The following is a 16,288-nucleotide window of genomic DNA, read 5'->3' on the forward strand; positions in this document are numbered from 1 at the left end:
TAACGTACTATAAAATAGGGAAATTTACACCCATTACTGATTTTTCCCAATTTATTTCTTTTATACTGTTGTTACACGCTGGAAACAACGTTTATACTGTTTTTTTTTTTGGCAGTTTACTGCCTTGAAACTTTATTATGTAATGGGCTGGTGATTGCCACTTGTCACGATAGGGTTTTGCCACGTTTTTTTTTTTAAAAAAAAATATTATTTTTAATTGTTTGATTTTGACGGTTATGTATTCTTATCAAAAGGTATTGTACTTTTGCATTTTTCTTTTATTTTTCTTTTATTATTTTCGAATATAAAATTTGTAATTGCAAATCTCTCTCCCCTCAACTGTTCATCTTCTTCCCCATTTTCAGTTTTCTTATACGGTTGTAGTAGTGGGTGGTTTTAGCATTTTAAAAAATTTCAAATCCCATCCCACTTTCTTAAACTTCCCTCTCATTTTCCCTCCTATTTTTATTATTTTTGTCTATAAATACCTTCATAGTTCCTGATAATGGCCGTTACTCGTTCATCACCATCTCCGGCTAAAGTTACAAAACCCACAAAACAATCGCAGAAAACCAGACCCAAATCAAAAATGGGTAAAAAAAATCTGAAAGAGAACCCTCCTAGCCCCACTTCCCCTTCTGTTAAAAGAAAAACTCTTGCTGGACCTTCGAAGAACACTCGAGGAAAAAGACCTCGAACTGTTGTTGAAAATTCAGACTCAGATTTTGAGTTGGATTCTGAATTTCTTAAGTCGCCTGTATCTGTTAAGGTATTTTACTATTTATCTGTTGTTGTTTTTGAGGTTTTTTGTTTTTTTTTTGTTAAATTCGATTTTTGAAGTTCATATATCTGGCTATATGTTTGTTTTTGTCTCTGCATTTGTAATGGTTTTATATATCTTGTTTGATTTATTTATGTATTTTTGTTAATTTTTTATTTGTTGTTTTGTTGGTGTTGTTTTGTTTTCTTTTAGGGCAAGGGTAAATCCCCTGTAAAGGTGTTGCCATCATCAGGTGTTTCTGAGGAAATTCCTGTTAATAGGATTGTTGAGGTTTGTCATGTTATGCATTCTGTTCTATGTTTTTTTTTATTGTGTTTTTGTTGTTGTTATTTTCGTAGTGTTTTATGGTGTTTTATCAGTGTTTTTATTATTCTGTTTTTTAGGATTGGGAATGCAAGTACACCCGATCTCAATTCTATCATTCTAGAGTAGTAACATCTGGGTATTACTCTGTACTTGGAGACATTAAGAGAATTCTAACTGAAAGCCAATTGGAAATTTTTTCAAAATCTGTGTTTGGTTATTTTCTTCGGATTCCGGAGTACATAATTCATTACCAATTGCTTCATTGTTTGCTGTTGAGGGAGGTTCAGCAGCCTAATGGGTTGGAGTTTTGGGTTTGTGTCCAAGGGAAATACCTTAGGTTTAGTATCGAAGAGTTTGCGTTGGTCACGGGGTTAGATTGTCATGTTGATTCTGATTTTTATCAGTTTAAGCAAGATGATAATGAATTGGTCAAACATTGTTTTAAGGGGTACAAAAAAATTACCAAGGGTGCTATTCAGACTGCTTTTATTGCTGACAATCTTAAGGATAACGACGATCTTGCAGTCAAGTTGGCTGTATTGTATTTTGTGCAGTGTTATTTGTTAGGTGGTCCCCCGGGTAAAGTTGTTTCGTCTGAGGAAATAGATGTTGTCGATAGTGGTCGATATAATGAATTTGGTTGGGGCAAGCATTGTTTTGATATCACTATGCATTCTTTGAAGGGTAAGATAGATTCTGGTTATAAGAGGGTAGTTCGTAGTGACGAGGATGGTGGGTATTACAGGTTATTGGGTTTTCCTTTGGCTATTCAATTCTGGTTTTTCGAGTGTTGCCCGTATGTTATTGGGAAACTGTCGTTGTACTCAAATGTTGGCATTCCAAGGATTTTGAATTGGCCTAAATTACCCAAGGACAAGGAGGGTATGGTGAAAATGGATGTCATGAACACCCTCATTTTCGATCGGTCTTTGAAAGAGGTAATCCTGTTGTTTTTTACACTATTTCCACTGTTGTTTTAATGTTGTTTTTGTGTACATTATTTATACTTTATGTTTTGATTGTTGTTGTTATTTTATAATTTCAGTTTCATGTGCATATTGTTTTTTGTTGGTTTTTGTTGTTTCAGTTAAAATTAAGAAACATCACTTGAGTTTGAGCCTCACTGATTTTTTCTCTGGTGAGACTACTCCCGAGGCTGTAAAATTCAAAATTAAAGGTGGTTCCAAGCCTGCTGGTCAACCTGGCTTGATGGGTGCTTCTTCATCATCTGCTCATGAGAATGTCTCCCGAGTTGAGTTTGAGGAATTTAAAAAGTGTTTATCTGTTGTTGTCAGCCAGCAAGGGATACTTATGAAATCTGTTGCTGAGATGAACAAGATTCTGGACATTCTTATTGAGGTGTTTTTTTAATTGTCATTACTTTTTCTGTTATTTTTTTAGTAGTGTTTTTATGTTTTTTTATACAGTAAATTAATTTTTTAAGTTTTTTTTGTTCTCAGTCATCCCAAGGTGGTCTTACTCACAATGGATCTCAGTCTGAAGATGCTCTTCGTACTTCAGAAAATGAGGATGATGAAGATTCCACTTCGGAGGAAGACGAGGATGATAAATTCGACGATGACAAAGGAGATGATAATCATGACGATGAAACTGATGATGATGATGATGATCTGGGTGGAGATGGTGTTGGTGCTGGTCAGGATGAGGCTCACACGGGCGATGTTCGTAACGATGAGGGTGTTGTTGTCCCCGAGGTTGTTTTGAGGGATGATGATACCGGCAAGGTGGATGATGCCAAGAATTCTGACCCTGTGGAACCTCTTGCAGAGATCAAACAGGTGTATTTCTTGTTTGGACATCATTTTTTTGTGCTTTTTGTGTGGATTTCTGTGTTTTGTGTTTGTTTTAATAGTTTTTTACTGTTTTTTTTGTTGTCAGCCTCAACAGTCTCAAGGTGGGGAGGAGAACATTGATGTTGATGCAACAATTGCATCTGCTGTTAAAGCTGTGGAGAATTTGGTTTGTGTTTCTGTTTTTGTTCCTTTGTAATTTGTGTTTATATGGTATTCTATTGTTGTTTTTATGGTGTTTTGATTGTACTATTTGAAATTTAAAAAAAGTCTTCTTTTTTTCCTTTTTCTTTTTTAGATTGGTTCCTCAACTCATGCCCCTGCTTCTGTTGAGACTTCTGAGAAGACTGATCTTGAAATGGTTGTTTTTCAAGAGACTCCTATTTTACGTCCTCAAAAGAGGGATCGGAAGAAAGGAGCTGTTTTGAAATCCCCATTCACTGAGCTTGCTTCTGGTGCATCTAAATCAGGTTCATCCTCAGTTTCTCCTGATGATTCTGTGTATAAGGTCGTTAAATATGTGCGTGGTTTGTGCCCGTTGGACAACAAGATTGGTGAACCTGTCGATCCGCAATTGGAAGCTGAGTTTGTCAAGTGGGTTGATACAGGTCTTAGAAAGCATAAATCTAAGTAAGTATTTTTGTAGGTGTTTTCAGTTATATATCTCTTATCGTTTTCTATTTAGTTTTTAATTTTTTATTTGTGTTTTGATATTTTTTTATTTGTTTTTTTTAGCACAACAACTAATGTGTATTGTAAGGGTAAGGACACAATATTTCCGCCTTTTCGTTTTGGTGTTGAGGACATTAGCAACAAGATGTGGTTTCACAACCTTGCCTACCCTAATTGTTTCCTTACCAATTCTGTAAGTTTTTTTTTTATTATTATTATTATTTACATATTGTTTTTTTTATTTATTTTTTTTAATGTTTTTAAGTGTTGTTCTGTTAGTTTTTTTTTATAAGTTTGAATGTTTTTTTTACTTATTATTTTTTTTTTGTTCAGCACATTGACATCATTTTGTATTATCTTCGTAAGAAAATAATGTACTCAGCCGAGCCGAAAATCAAAGTCACCACAACTGATTGCCTCTTTTGTTCTAGCATAACAAGTTTGTATGAGAAGTTTGTTGAGAAAAACAACGATATATCGGTGTTGTCTCTTTCTCACAATGTGGCCCAGTACATTCAAGGTGGTAAGATATTATGTGCCACTCCTTGGCATTTGGTTGATCATGTTGTTATGCCTATCAATGTAAAATTACAGGATCATTGGATTTGTGGTCGTCTAAACATAGCTGAGCGGCGGATATATCTGTACAATTCATTGCGTTCTGGGAGGTATATGACAGCTGCCAAAGAGGCTTGCAAGCCTTTCTCTGTTATTTTACCATATTACTTCTCTATGTTAGACTTCAAAGGCCTTCGCAACGAAGCTAAGTTTAGCACTATGGAACCGTTCCCTATTGTTGCTGTTGATGGTTTACCCGAGCAGGTCACAACGTAAGTTTTATGTTTAGTGTTCAATGTTTTTCACTGCTTGTTTGTATTTTTATTTTTTGTTATGTGAATTTGATTTTTATTAGTGTTCTCATAGTGTCTGTTTTTGTGTTTTCTTGTTGTTTTTTTTCCAGTGATTGTGGTGTTTTTGTAGCATCATTTGCTCAGTATTTCATTGATGGCAAACCCATCCCATCCTCTGATTTTGATGTGGAAATTCACCGCGATCGTTTGGCTGTGTTATTTTATCAATATGACATGAAGAAGCAAACTGAGAACATTGAAAGTGAATCCGAGGCCCCTCCCAGCCTTCCCAAGAAGTGATTTGTTTTTTCAATCAGACTGTCATTGTTCTTATAGTTTTTTAATGTTGTTTTTATGTTTTTTTATGTTGTTTTTCGTAAACAAACATTGGTGTTCTGTTATGTTTCCTTACGTTTTGTGTGGACAATATGTAATCTTTATTTTTGTATGTTTTTTCTTATTCTTCTTATGTACAAACAAGTTGGTATGTTAAAGTTGTTAGTTTTTTCATTTCACATCCCTTCTTTTTTTGTTTTTTTTTTTCTTATAGTTTATCTATTTTTTTGAATACAAATATTCATTTCAGTATTAAAAACACAAACTGTTTCAATAACAAACTTCATATATATATTCAATTTAGTATCCAACATCTTTTAATATCCAATCTAAAGTATCAACAATTCCCAATGTAATCAATGTTTTTCAAATAAAAACTGTATTCCCTTTGTATTTCAGAAATTTAAATTCCTCAATATCTCATTCTCAAAACGTATGTGTAGTTTTCTTTTGTTTTTCCACTGTTGTTCTGTTGTTGTTTTTATTCCCTTCTACGTCTTCTGCTGCATGTTCTTTTGTTATGCCCCAATTCACCACATTTGCTGCACTTGTTGTGTTGATCCTTTTCCCATCCAGCCTTCCTTCTTAATGTTTTTGGTCTTCCTGATTTTACTCTTTCATGTGGAGGCAAGACTATAATATTCTTCACTTCTTCCGGTACCTCCCACTCACTTTGGTGTCCTATTGGGTAAACTGTCCCTGAATAAGTTGCCAGCCAATTTTTTTTTGTGTAGTAATCTGAACAGTAGGTGTACGGGTCCATGTTCATCTCCCTCATCACGGCCACAACGTGCCCGCATGGCATTTCATCTATTTGGAACCTGTTGCACGTGCATGTTCTTTTTTCTAGGTCTACTTCCCACGATTCTTTCATTCTTGTTACCTCAAACAAGTAATCTGTTGTTGCTTTAACCTGTTTTAAATTTTATTACAAAAAAAACAAACATAGCTGTAATTCCTACAACAACAATACAAAACTATTAAAACAACACTACAACAACACCTTTTACTTACTGTTTGTTTTTTTTTTTTTAAAAAAAAAAGAAGCATAATTAATATTTTACCTCCAGATTCAATGAGTATGTGTAATTTTTCAACAGTATGTCTTCTCCAGTTGGTGATAGCTTAGTGAAGGTGTTGTGTGCTTTTGTCCTATTAGTATGCGTCCATTGTTGCACCAATGCTCTCAAGCATTCTAGCAGCGTTGTAATTGGTAGCTCCCTTGCTGCCAAATTTGCAGCGTTCAGTGATTCTGATATGTTTGAGGTCATTGTGGAATACCTCTTGTTTTGGCTATGAATTCTTGACCACTTTTCATAACCGATTTTTTTTAGGTAAGGTCTTATGCGTTTGTCCAATCCATCCAATTCAGCCATGTGGAACTCGAATTGCTTTTCTGTGTAGGCTTTGACTGCTCCAAAGAATGGCAGATTGTATTTGGCAGCATGTTGTTTGAAGCTTGTTTTAAGGTTGCTCAAAATGTGGTAACCGCAGTAACTGTGTGCAATTTCTGGATAGATTTCTCTTGCTGCTTTGATGAGGCTTTCATTCCTGTCTGAAATTAGGCATTGGTGTTCCCGTACCCCATACGCTTCTTTAAATTTTTTGAAGAACCATTTCCAAGATTGGTCATTCTCAGAATCTGCAACACAAAACACTAGTGGAAAAATATGACCTGCTGCATCTTGTGTGCATGCGCACAACAAAGTTCCCCCATAAGCTGCTTTGAGGAACGTTCCGTCCACAACAACTATCGGTCTGCATGCTCCCCACCCTTTTATGGATGCATCCAACGCCATGAAAACAAAGAGCAAGCTGTTGTCTTCTGCCGTTTTCAGATCGACAAATGATCCAGGGTTTGTTTTTTCCACCATGTGTAAGAAACTCGGTATTAGGCTGTACGAGTCACTAGCATTACCTCTCAAGTCGTTTACTGCATGTTCCTTACTTCTCCAAGCTTTCATATAGTTCATTTTGATGCCATATCTGTATTTCAACTCCCCTTTTATGTCCATCGGTGTTGCCTTGGTCTTTATGTTCAAGAACTTCGGTTTTATGCATCCCCCTATCAGTTTCGATGTTGCTTGCCTTTGGTCTTCATGCCTAATATTTATGGGGCATGTGTGCATATTTGAGAACCTATTGAAACAAAAAAACAACAAAAACAACATTAAAAAACTATTAAAACAAACCTGTTGCAGATATCAAACATGTGTATTTCAGTACAAATTGTGGAAAAAGGGCATTTGTTCAGGCTGACAACAAAAACAACATTAAAAAACTATTAAAAACAAACCTCCTGATTATGAATGTGTTTGTTGGGCCATTTCTCGATGCTCTTAGTGACCAATTGCAGCTTTCGTAAACACATTTCAGACTGTACTCTTGAGAGCAGGACTTCCACACTTTGTACTGAAAGTTGTTTTCGATTGCGTAGTAGCTGAGGACATTTTTTAGAGTTTCTTTGTCTTTGTATGCCTGTCCTTTTTCCACTTTGGGGTGTTGCTTGTCTGTTATTAACTTTGCATTGTTGATGTCGATTTCTGGATCCAGTTTTTTACTGGTGTTTTCAAGTTGTTCTACCATTTCTTCAGCAACCAGATTTGCATAGTCAATTATGTCGAATTTGTCCTCCTCATCTTCTATTGTTTCTGACTGTTCCCCTTCTTCTGTTTGCTGTCCCGTTGTGTATGATTCTGTTGTTGTTATGTTGTTTTCAAGCGTTGTTGTGTTGTTTTCGATCATTGCCACATTATATTCATACGGTGTTGTTGTGGATATCGAATTTGGTGTTGCAGCAGGTGTTGTGTTGTTGTTTTGCTGGTTGACACATAGTGGATATGTAGTGAAATCTGTTTCCTTCATTTTCAATTCCAAGTAAAAGTAGAGGCTTCGATCGTTGCATATTTTGATCGGTGGTATTCCTTCTTTAGCTTGGTACTGTATTTGTAGTGTTGTGCTGGTGTTTTCGCACCCTAATGAAGTAAGCAGTATTTGCAGTAGCTCTTCGTACTTGCATTTTGTTGGTATGAATTCTCCACTAGCCACATAGTTCACATAATTGTGATCTTCATTCCATTGTCCATTGCTCTTGATGAGTACTGGTAGACGTTCCATTACCTGTCATTCCAGGGTCTTATTTAATGTTAAAACAATAGTACAACAACAATAAAACAATAGCAAAACAACAAAAAAAAAAAAAAATCAACAAAAAAAATAAAACAACAACAATAAAACAACACAAAAACAACCAAACAGAAATATCCATTATATTTTTTGTTAGTTTTTATTATTATATTTGTCTGATACATATATGTAGGAATGTTTTTGTATTACTAACCGCAAAACAACTTTAGAACAACCCTAATTTTTAGTATGAATAATTGTACTAATTTATCAAATATTTTTTTCGAATCATTTTGTGTTACAAACGTCAAATTAACAATAGAACAACCCTCATTTATCTTTTTGCATCATAAATTAAAGAATATCACATTTGTGTTTTCGTTTTTTTTTAAACTTCAGATCTAAATCTGGTCTTTTATTTTTTTTTATTTTTTTTGGTTTCTTAAGAATTAAATTATTTTTTGGGTTTTGTTGTGTTTACCTCTGTTATTTTGGGGGGACAGTGTTCTGTACGTCTTGTTCTTCAATTCTGATTCCTTTACAAAAAACTCTTCGCCGGATTTAATGGTTTTTTCTTGGTGATGTCCGTCTCCGGCGACTCCCCACACACGAAGCAGGTTGTTTTCCCGTGTGTTTTACTGTTCACAGTATAAATGTTATGTTGTTGGGCTTGGGCAGTACAAAAGTAAAGAAATTGGGCTGGGGCAGTAAAAATGTTGTTTTTGCCGTGTCCTAGTATTTTTGTAAAGTTTTGGTCCAAAAACAGTATATATGTAAATTTCCATAAAATATTATAATTTAGAGAAAGAAAATAAAAAAGTTATGAGAATTTTTTTAGTATCTTATTTCAATAAGTGATCTCCTATTTATACACATATGAAAATTAAATATTAGGAAACTAAAAAAGAATAGAATATTAATTACAATTAATAATAATAAATAAAATACTTAAAAATCTATATATTTATTAATATTTATAACCGTAGCTATTATATTTTAAGAAAAAAATTTAAAAAATCAGATATTTTAAAGAAAGAATGTAAAAAGTTAGTCTAAAAATGGTAATTATTCTTCAGTTAAACTTAAACCCCTCCGACAGTGTTGACTGTTGAGTATCAGAAATGGCTCTCTCTGTCACCCCTACCACACCCTACTACACTACTTGTTCCCTCTCTTTCCGCCATGAACGCACTATCCCTTCCTCACTCCATATCAATCAACTCCACCACTATCCCATTCTCTGTTGCGCCGCCGCCAAGTCCCAAACTGGTCCAGTCGAGAAGAACCGCCATTCCTCTTCCGCCAATAAGAAGAGGAAGAAAAAGCCCAAGCGACCCATTGACCAACGCGACCACATCGACGATTCCGAGGGGTTGAGCTTCAGTGAGGTTGAAATTGTCAAGTCTGAGTCTGTTTCGCCTGGGGTTGAGGCCTCGATTTCCGGCTCGGATTCTCGCTCTTTGGGTAACTATGCTACGCCAATGCCGAAACCACCAGCTGGGTTCTTGGTGGATGACCATGGAAAGGTTCTAATGGCTTCCCATAAGCGAATCGCTACCATTGTGAGTTATTTCACTTATGCTCAACTTTTGATTGATAAGTTTGCTTTAGTCATGATTGGTTGGAATAACTTGTTTTCCCTTCCATAAAAAAATTCACAATGGTTACTAACCATACTCATACAAAGAGAGAAGTTAATGGTATTACAAACATGATTCTTCCTTTACTTTCCCGTATAGTTTGTCTGTAGATTCTATAGGATTGATCAAAGCTAGGAAATAATTTGCAAGATGGTTATTGTTTATTAGCCCAGCATGAAGGATACCAACATGGTTATCTTCATCTCTGACAAGTTAGTTTCCTTACTGTGATCAAATTGTACTTTATAAGTTCGACGTCCCCCACTTATCTGTCACTCAAAAGAATGGAAAAACCTTTTTCTTACCCCTTTAAGGTTGCTCATGAAGAGAAAGAGTTACCAGAACTTGCATTTTGCATGTGGTTTTGTTTTAATTAGGCCTTCTCTGGATTTGAGCAGGTAGGGATGTGAGAGATTGAGTTTGAAAATATTATATGGGTTAAATGGTGCAACAGAGATGTCATATATATATTTTCTTTCCTTCTTCTTTATTATTATTATTATTATTATTTAAAATATAATAATGTTTATAGAATAGGCCATAGGGTGTTTATTGTACTGCTCGATGGAATCATTGTTATTAGGAAATGTATTCTGAATTGGTAAAGTGCAGTAAGCACCTGGCTTTAAGTTCATATAGGGTATATTGCAAAAGTAATATTTTTCACTAGGAAAAATTGTAATAATAATAATAAACTAGACGTTGTTGTAGGTTATAATCTCTTGTACAATTTAAGTTATGGAACCAGGAGCAAATAGAAAATAATAAATTAAACAAATGAAAAATGGAAAAAAAGAAGTCAAATGAGAAGAATATGTTGTTGTATTTCTAAAGTTGATGAAGAATGCTTTGAAAGTTCTTAGCCCTTCTGCCTCTCCCTCCACAAGATTTAGCAAACCTATCCACCCTACTCTTGTCAGTTTCCCAATACTTTTAAGAACTGTTTGTTTTCAGCTTTAGTTTTATATTGGTGAAACTAGAAAGTCATTATTTATGTTGCTCTAGAAAATAATTATTCCCTCTCCAATGCAATGTATTGTATTATCTGGTAGGTTGACTAAAAAAATCTTACTGTGAAGCATTATCTGTATAACTCTGACAGACACCCAATCGTGTAGTGAAAAACTAGCACACAAGTACAGAATGCTGAACAGGAAATAGGACATGTTTTGATTGAGGGAAGTCTTCTGTTTTACTGAAAATCTTAGAATTCCTTGTGCAGAGCAAGAAAGGGTGAAAGAAGAAGTTTAGGAAAATATGAGAATCTGCCTGCCTCCAAATGAGAAAACAGAATTTACTGAAGTCTTGCTTAGATCATTCTTCTTTATCCAACCTTAAAACATCACTCCCTAACAACCTAGCCGTGTCAATGCGGTTCAGATCAACTTCAGCCACTAGACTCAACCTCAGTTGCTTTCTTGACTCTCGTTAATTAAACCTACTTAATTGAGGGGTTATCAAAGTTAACATCTATATGTATAGTGTGTGAACATAAACTATTATTATAAATTTGATTTTATGCTAATTTTTTTTTTTGACTTCATGGTGATTTTGGAATATTGTTTTTTTTTAATCTTTATATGAACTTTGAAAAAGTCTAAAGAAATTGTGAACAGGTGGATCCTACCAATAATTATCCTTTGGAGTGTGTTATAAGGAGGATATTCAAAAGTTCGCGAGGGGATGATTGTATGTTGCTATGTCCAGCTGACATGTAAGTAACATATCTTAATTGACTGCTTTAAATACCAAAATATAAGAAGCTATGCTATTCTGCCTATTAATATGTACATAATATCTCTTGCAGGCCTGTTCAGATATTGAAGAGCACAAATATTGAAGGCTGGTCAGCTGTATGTTATCGTGTTGCAAATTTTTAATTTTCTTATCTTCTTGAGAATGAATTATTGATTGTGGAACAAATTTCTATTCAAATTAAAGCACTAGAAAAACTCGTAATTAATTTGCGATCATGGAAGTGAATAACCTCTTTTTGTCACCACCCAGGTTGTATCCCCCTTCCCTTATTGAATGAATAAGTTTGGCTGGTTTTATCAAAAGCTTGTTAATCAACATATGATAGTTATGATGAAAATAGGATAATTATATATATATATATATGCATATATCGTTTTCAGAATATTTGACTTTATTGCTTACTTTGGGTTACATTTTAGGTAAGCGATGGAGAAGTTGAAGCAATTCTTCCCTCTGCTGATTATGCCCTTGCAAAGATTCATATGCATTTAGTACATAGCGGGTAGGATGTAATTGATGAGCTTAGTTTTGATGTATATTGACATCTTTCATCTTGTTTTTTTTTTCATCCTTAAAATATGTGAGAAGGAATTTTTATTCGTTACCTGTTTTGCAGATTCTGCTATACAGCACGAGGAGGATTTTGCTACTCGGAAGATGATATATTTGATTTTCGCACAGGCAATGCCAGTTTTTATTTGTTTGTCCTCTCTTGTAAAACTTTTTTAAAGTATTGTATGCCTCTTTTACTGTTTAAATGTTTTCCTTACATGTTGAGAAAATTCAAAAGATAAATGAATATATAACAAGACTAGATGAGTTGACCAGGTGTTCTCTAAAAGGAAAAGCTTACTAAACTGACATCACATTTCAGAATTTCACACAAAACCCTCACAAGAAAATTAGGAGGGAACTTCAGGAAATCCTTAAACAGCAAAACCCTCAAACATCTCAAATATCTGGTATCCCACGTAAGAACCAAATTTTCTTTTTATAAAAGAAAAAAATCACTGTAGAAAGAAATCTGAGAGTTCTAATATCCTTCTTTTACATCCTTCGAGATAGATGATGCCAAATACTGCCAATATTGCTGAATTCAGTTATTTTATGTATTTATGTTTCTTTTACTTTTAAGGACCTCATATTTGGTACCTTAACCCACATGGACTAATAAGTGGGGAAACTGGTATTTTTCTGTACGGATACTATTTAATATCATTTAATGTTAGCTGTTAATTGAGTGCTTGTTCTCACTGTCTTGCAGATGACGGTCAAGATGTAGATGGGTTACCAACTGAGGGTGTAGAAATTACATGTTTCCATTTGGTAATAAACTATACGATCCTTTTCAATTTTCTTTTCTCATGTTTATTTTCTTAGTAGAAAAACAAGCTCTTTTTTTTTGTGCGACTCTTTCTTGAAAAAACTAGTTATGCCTGATTAAATCCTTTTTCTCAATGAGTTATTTTCTTATGTCAATGTAAATATATATTTCTAGAAAACAGAAAGAAAATTCATTTAAGTTCTGTTAAATTTGTTTCTCTAAAAGTTGTACAAATACATATTTTGCAACATTGGAACTTCAGAGTTTAAAGCATTTGTTAGCATCATCACCAGTAGATGGCAGAGTTTACTTTTATCAAATATAACTTTAATATTTAGCTTTCTCTAATGGTTTAGTTTCTTTGGCATGCTAATGCACCAGAAGAGACTACCCTTTGGAATTATATATATGACAAATTGTAATAAACTCTGATTGGTAATGGCCATAGATAAATAAGCTTAACGTTGTATTTATTTTCTCCCGACATTTTATGTCACAGTTTTAATATTTGCAGGATGGTACACATTACATGATATATACCCCATCCGATCCACTTCTATTTGTTGCCGTAAAGGTAACTACTTTTTTTTTTTCCTGCCAATATCCAACTCTCATGGCATGTGAACTCTCTGTATATTCTGATGGAGATTTGATTGTTGGTAGCGGAACCTTATTAAGTTGAATCTTGTTTTCTGCAGGACAATAATGGACTTTTGCAAATTGCTGATGATGTAAGTAATTTCACTCAGATGTTTTACAGTAGCCATTCTGTTAACATCTTATTATATATTCTAATCATTGTTTAGTTCGTTTAAAGGTCAAATTCTTTGGCTTTATTAAAAAAATCCCTGGTCTTGCCTCAGTCAGTGACTGATTTTCTTAATTTGAAACAAATTGTGATGATTTAGATGTTGGTGTTGTTGTATGTTGATGAGTGATTTTATACTTGAAGAATTAAGTAACAAAAGGTTTTTATTTTGGGTGTATTATTGGAGCATTGCTATTGGGTACTAGTAGTGCCCAACACCTTTTATAGCTGGCGCCCCATGATTGGCTAGCGATATTCTCGAAAAACTATTTTCTTAAGTTATATGGGACTCGATACTTAATTACACCAATAGCTTTATAACACCGAGAAGAGTGCTAGGCACCACTGGTGCCTTTTAGCAATTCTCATATTATTGAGTATTTTTTGCTGCAAGAAATAAGTAATATGGAGTCACATGCACATACCTAGCTAGAGATTGTGAAGAAGAAAAATAAGAACATGTAAGAGTTAGTGTTAGGCTGCTGGCTTTCAATACCATTGGTTATTTAGACCAAACTTCCAACAGATCTATCTCATGTGGTCAATATTACTGTTTTTTGAGGTCATCATTATAGCACCGAAAATGATCATTCTTCAGAGCCATGGGCAATGGCTAATGAAGCTATGATGGTCAAACATCTCTTCTTGGCTTATCCCCTGAGAGCTAGAGAGGAAGTAAATAGGTTTAATGTCTAATACCTAGGTAATTGCTGCTTTCAAAATAAAAGACTGAGTAATGAATGACTTTCAGAAATTTCATGTTTAGTAGTTTAGTATAGAATAAATATGCATGTTTTGGCCATCTTTTTTATTTGTTCTTGGAAATAGGATCTACTGGATGACCCTGCTATAATAAGCGCCATAGATGAGGAGACTGAATTCAATGCTTTGGTGGTATGTCGCTATTATCTCTATTCTCAGTGGACTTCTATGTTAAAAGTGACAGTCTGCCAAATTGAGTTTGTCTTTGTCATTATTGTAGGAAGAGGAAGCTGCTCTACTTGATTCTTTGTTAGGGAAAGAATAATAGTGTAAAGTAAGAAGAGCTGCCCAGGGGTGTCTGGACTGGCCATTTATATGGCTGTAAATGTGGGGAAGAACTTGAAATCTTGCACCATTAGATGCCGTTAGCAGCATGTTTTATTTGGTGTATATGGTAAATTTTGTTTCCATGTTTAATACGCGAGGACTTCACTCTACTGAGTGTACTCAATATCAGTTTTAGGCATTTTTATTAGTATTAGTGTAATAGTAACGATGTTTGAATTTGAAATAGTGGGCCAATGATATGTTTTTATTAGAGATTATTTCATAAATACCCAAAAATAACAAAAAAAGTTAAGAGGCTGGTTGGCTTTACAGTTTAAAAACTGTTTTCAGTTTTTTAAAACTAAAAACAGTTTTTAAAAACTATTAGGAGTTGTTTGGTAAAAATTTTAAAAACTATTTTTTAAAAATTGACTTTTAGAAACTAGAAAACAGAAAACATCAAAAGTTGTTTTTCAATTTTCAAAAACAATTTTATTGTCTAACATATTATATTTTATATTTTGCTCACATACTCAGATCCTAGATCCGAAACCATACTTGAACCTAGACCCGGATGGGTTAATGTCATTGTATGGTGCTAAAATATTGATTTTTGTTTCGTAAGAAAAAAAATCTAAAAACAGTTTTTAAAAATTTGTGCTAAACCCCATTAAATTTTTAAAATGACAATTTTTTTTTTTCTATTCTCACTTTTAAAAACACAAATTTAAAAACTGAAAACTGAAAACAAGCTCTAATGTTTTAAGGATTTTTTTTTTCTTACCTTCTGTTTTTAAGCTGCATAATTTTCTTAAACATTATTCTCCAAATCACAATCTCTCTCTACGATTCTGATAGACCACCTATCACTTATGTTTATGCTCGAAGGTGTATGAAAAAAGTTGTAGGGAATTAAAGGTGAGTTGGCAGTTTTTTAGGTGAGTTTTGTTCTGGTGTGGTGAGTTTTTGCTACACCCATAAGCTTGAATAAAAGTTAGCTGGTTTTGCTTTGCGCAGGCATGAAAATTCTGTTTAGCTTGTAACCAATTGTGGGAGAGAACTAGGCTCAAGAATTCCTGGGTATCAATACAAGGTTGCTGCCATTTTTATCATCCAATACTCTACTGTTATTCTTCTCTTCTTCTGCAACTTTCATTTTTTTCTTGCTGGTTTTGCAATTGAGATCACGTTGACGGGGGAGATCCTATCAAAGTGGTATTAAAGCATTTATGATCCAAGACATGTGGCTTAAGAAGGACACTACAATGGAGCAGATGGATGAAATTATGTAGACCTTGTGCCTGGAAGTTCAGAAAGAAATCGCAGAGGTGAAGTCCCAGCTGGGCAAGGAATTTTTTGAGACACGGGTAGAGATCCAGAGGTTACCGGAGCTGTTGATGGCACAGATGACCCGATTTGTAGCTGTGGGTAAGGTGCCCGCCGAGACTACTACGTCCAGCCATGATCTCCGTCCACCGATCGTGCCCATAGATGGGTCATCGTCAATCGGGCCGATGGAACTTGAGATTCGATTCTCTCCCACACCACCGCACTCGACATTTTTTGCCACAAGCGCCTCCTCCTCCGAATCCATATTCTCCAACCCAGTATCCTAGTATTGAATCTCGACCACCGAGATTGGAGTTACCAGTGTTCACTGGAGCCAATCCCAAGGGGTGGATTTACAGAGCCGAACGTTATTTCCTCATATTTCGTCTCTCCGAACCACTCATGCTTGAAACTGCTGTCATCGGGCTCGACAGGGACCCCCTCCCTTATTCAAGTGGGAAAATCAGAGACATCCCATTACCTCGTGGGCAATGCTCAAACATATGGTGTTACAGCA

General features: G+C 34.7%; 3 protein-coding genes across 8 annotated transcripts; 2 read left to right on the top strand and 1 right to left on the bottom strand.

Moving 5' to 3' along the window:
- The first annotated feature begins 216 nt into the window (after positions 1–216).
- On the top strand, positions 217–4,936 carry LOC115713317 (uncharacterized). Of its 6 annotated transcripts, XR_009687386.1 has the most exons (6): positions 217–769; positions 974–1,051; positions 1,165–2,225; positions 2,987–3,067; positions 3,197–3,528; positions 3,634–4,936. XR_009687386.1 is itself a non-coding variant. In XM_061114185.1 (3 exons), exons 1-3 carry the CDS (start codon positions 506–508, stop codon positions 2,065–2,067), a joined length of 1,245 nt encoding a protein of 414 aa, XP_060970168.1. In that variant the 5' UTR covers positions 217–505; the 3' UTR covers positions 2,068–4,936. The 6 variants fall into 6 exon arrangements, 1 of the variants encoding a protein (XP_060970168.1); XR_009687385.1 differs by having other exon boundaries at positions 1,165–3,528; positions 3,634–4,090; positions 4,165–4,936; XR_009687384.1 differs by having other exon boundaries at positions 1,165–3,067.
- Positions 4,741–7,874, bottom strand: LOC115714834 (uncharacterized). The gene is made up of 3 exons (XM_061113785.1): positions 7,054–7,874; positions 5,822–6,896; positions 4,741–5,670 (listed from the first exon to the last, which is right to left on the bottom strand). The coding sequence occupies exons 1-3, from the start codon at positions 7,872–7,874 to the stop codon at positions 5,239–5,241; spliced, it is 2,328 nt and encodes a 775-aa protein (XP_060969768.1). The 3' UTR covers positions 4,741–5,238.
- Positions 7,875–8,907: 1,033 nt separating this feature from the next.
- Positions 8,908–14,720, top strand: LOC115714624 (uncharacterized). Its single transcript, XM_030643370.2, has 10 exons — positions 8,908–9,445; positions 11,140–11,237; positions 11,331–11,376; positions 11,701–11,783; positions 11,898–11,962; positions 12,546–12,607; positions 13,120–13,179; positions 13,304–13,336; positions 14,242–14,307; positions 14,396–14,720. Exons 1-10 carry the CDS (start codon positions 9,005–9,007, stop codon positions 14,438–14,440), a joined length of 999 nt encoding a protein of 332 aa, XP_030499230.1. The 5' UTR covers positions 8,908–9,004; the 3' UTR covers positions 14,441–14,720.
- Positions 14,721–16,288: the final 1,568 nt, after the last annotated feature.

This window comes from Cannabis sativa, chromosome 4 (genome assembly GCF_029168945.1).
Source record: "Cannabis sativa cultivar Pink pepper isolate KNU-18-1 chromosome 4, ASM2916894v1, whole genome shotgun sequence".
NCBI lineage: Eukaryota > Viridiplantae > Streptophyta > Magnoliopsida > Rosales > Cannabaceae > Cannabis > Cannabis sativa.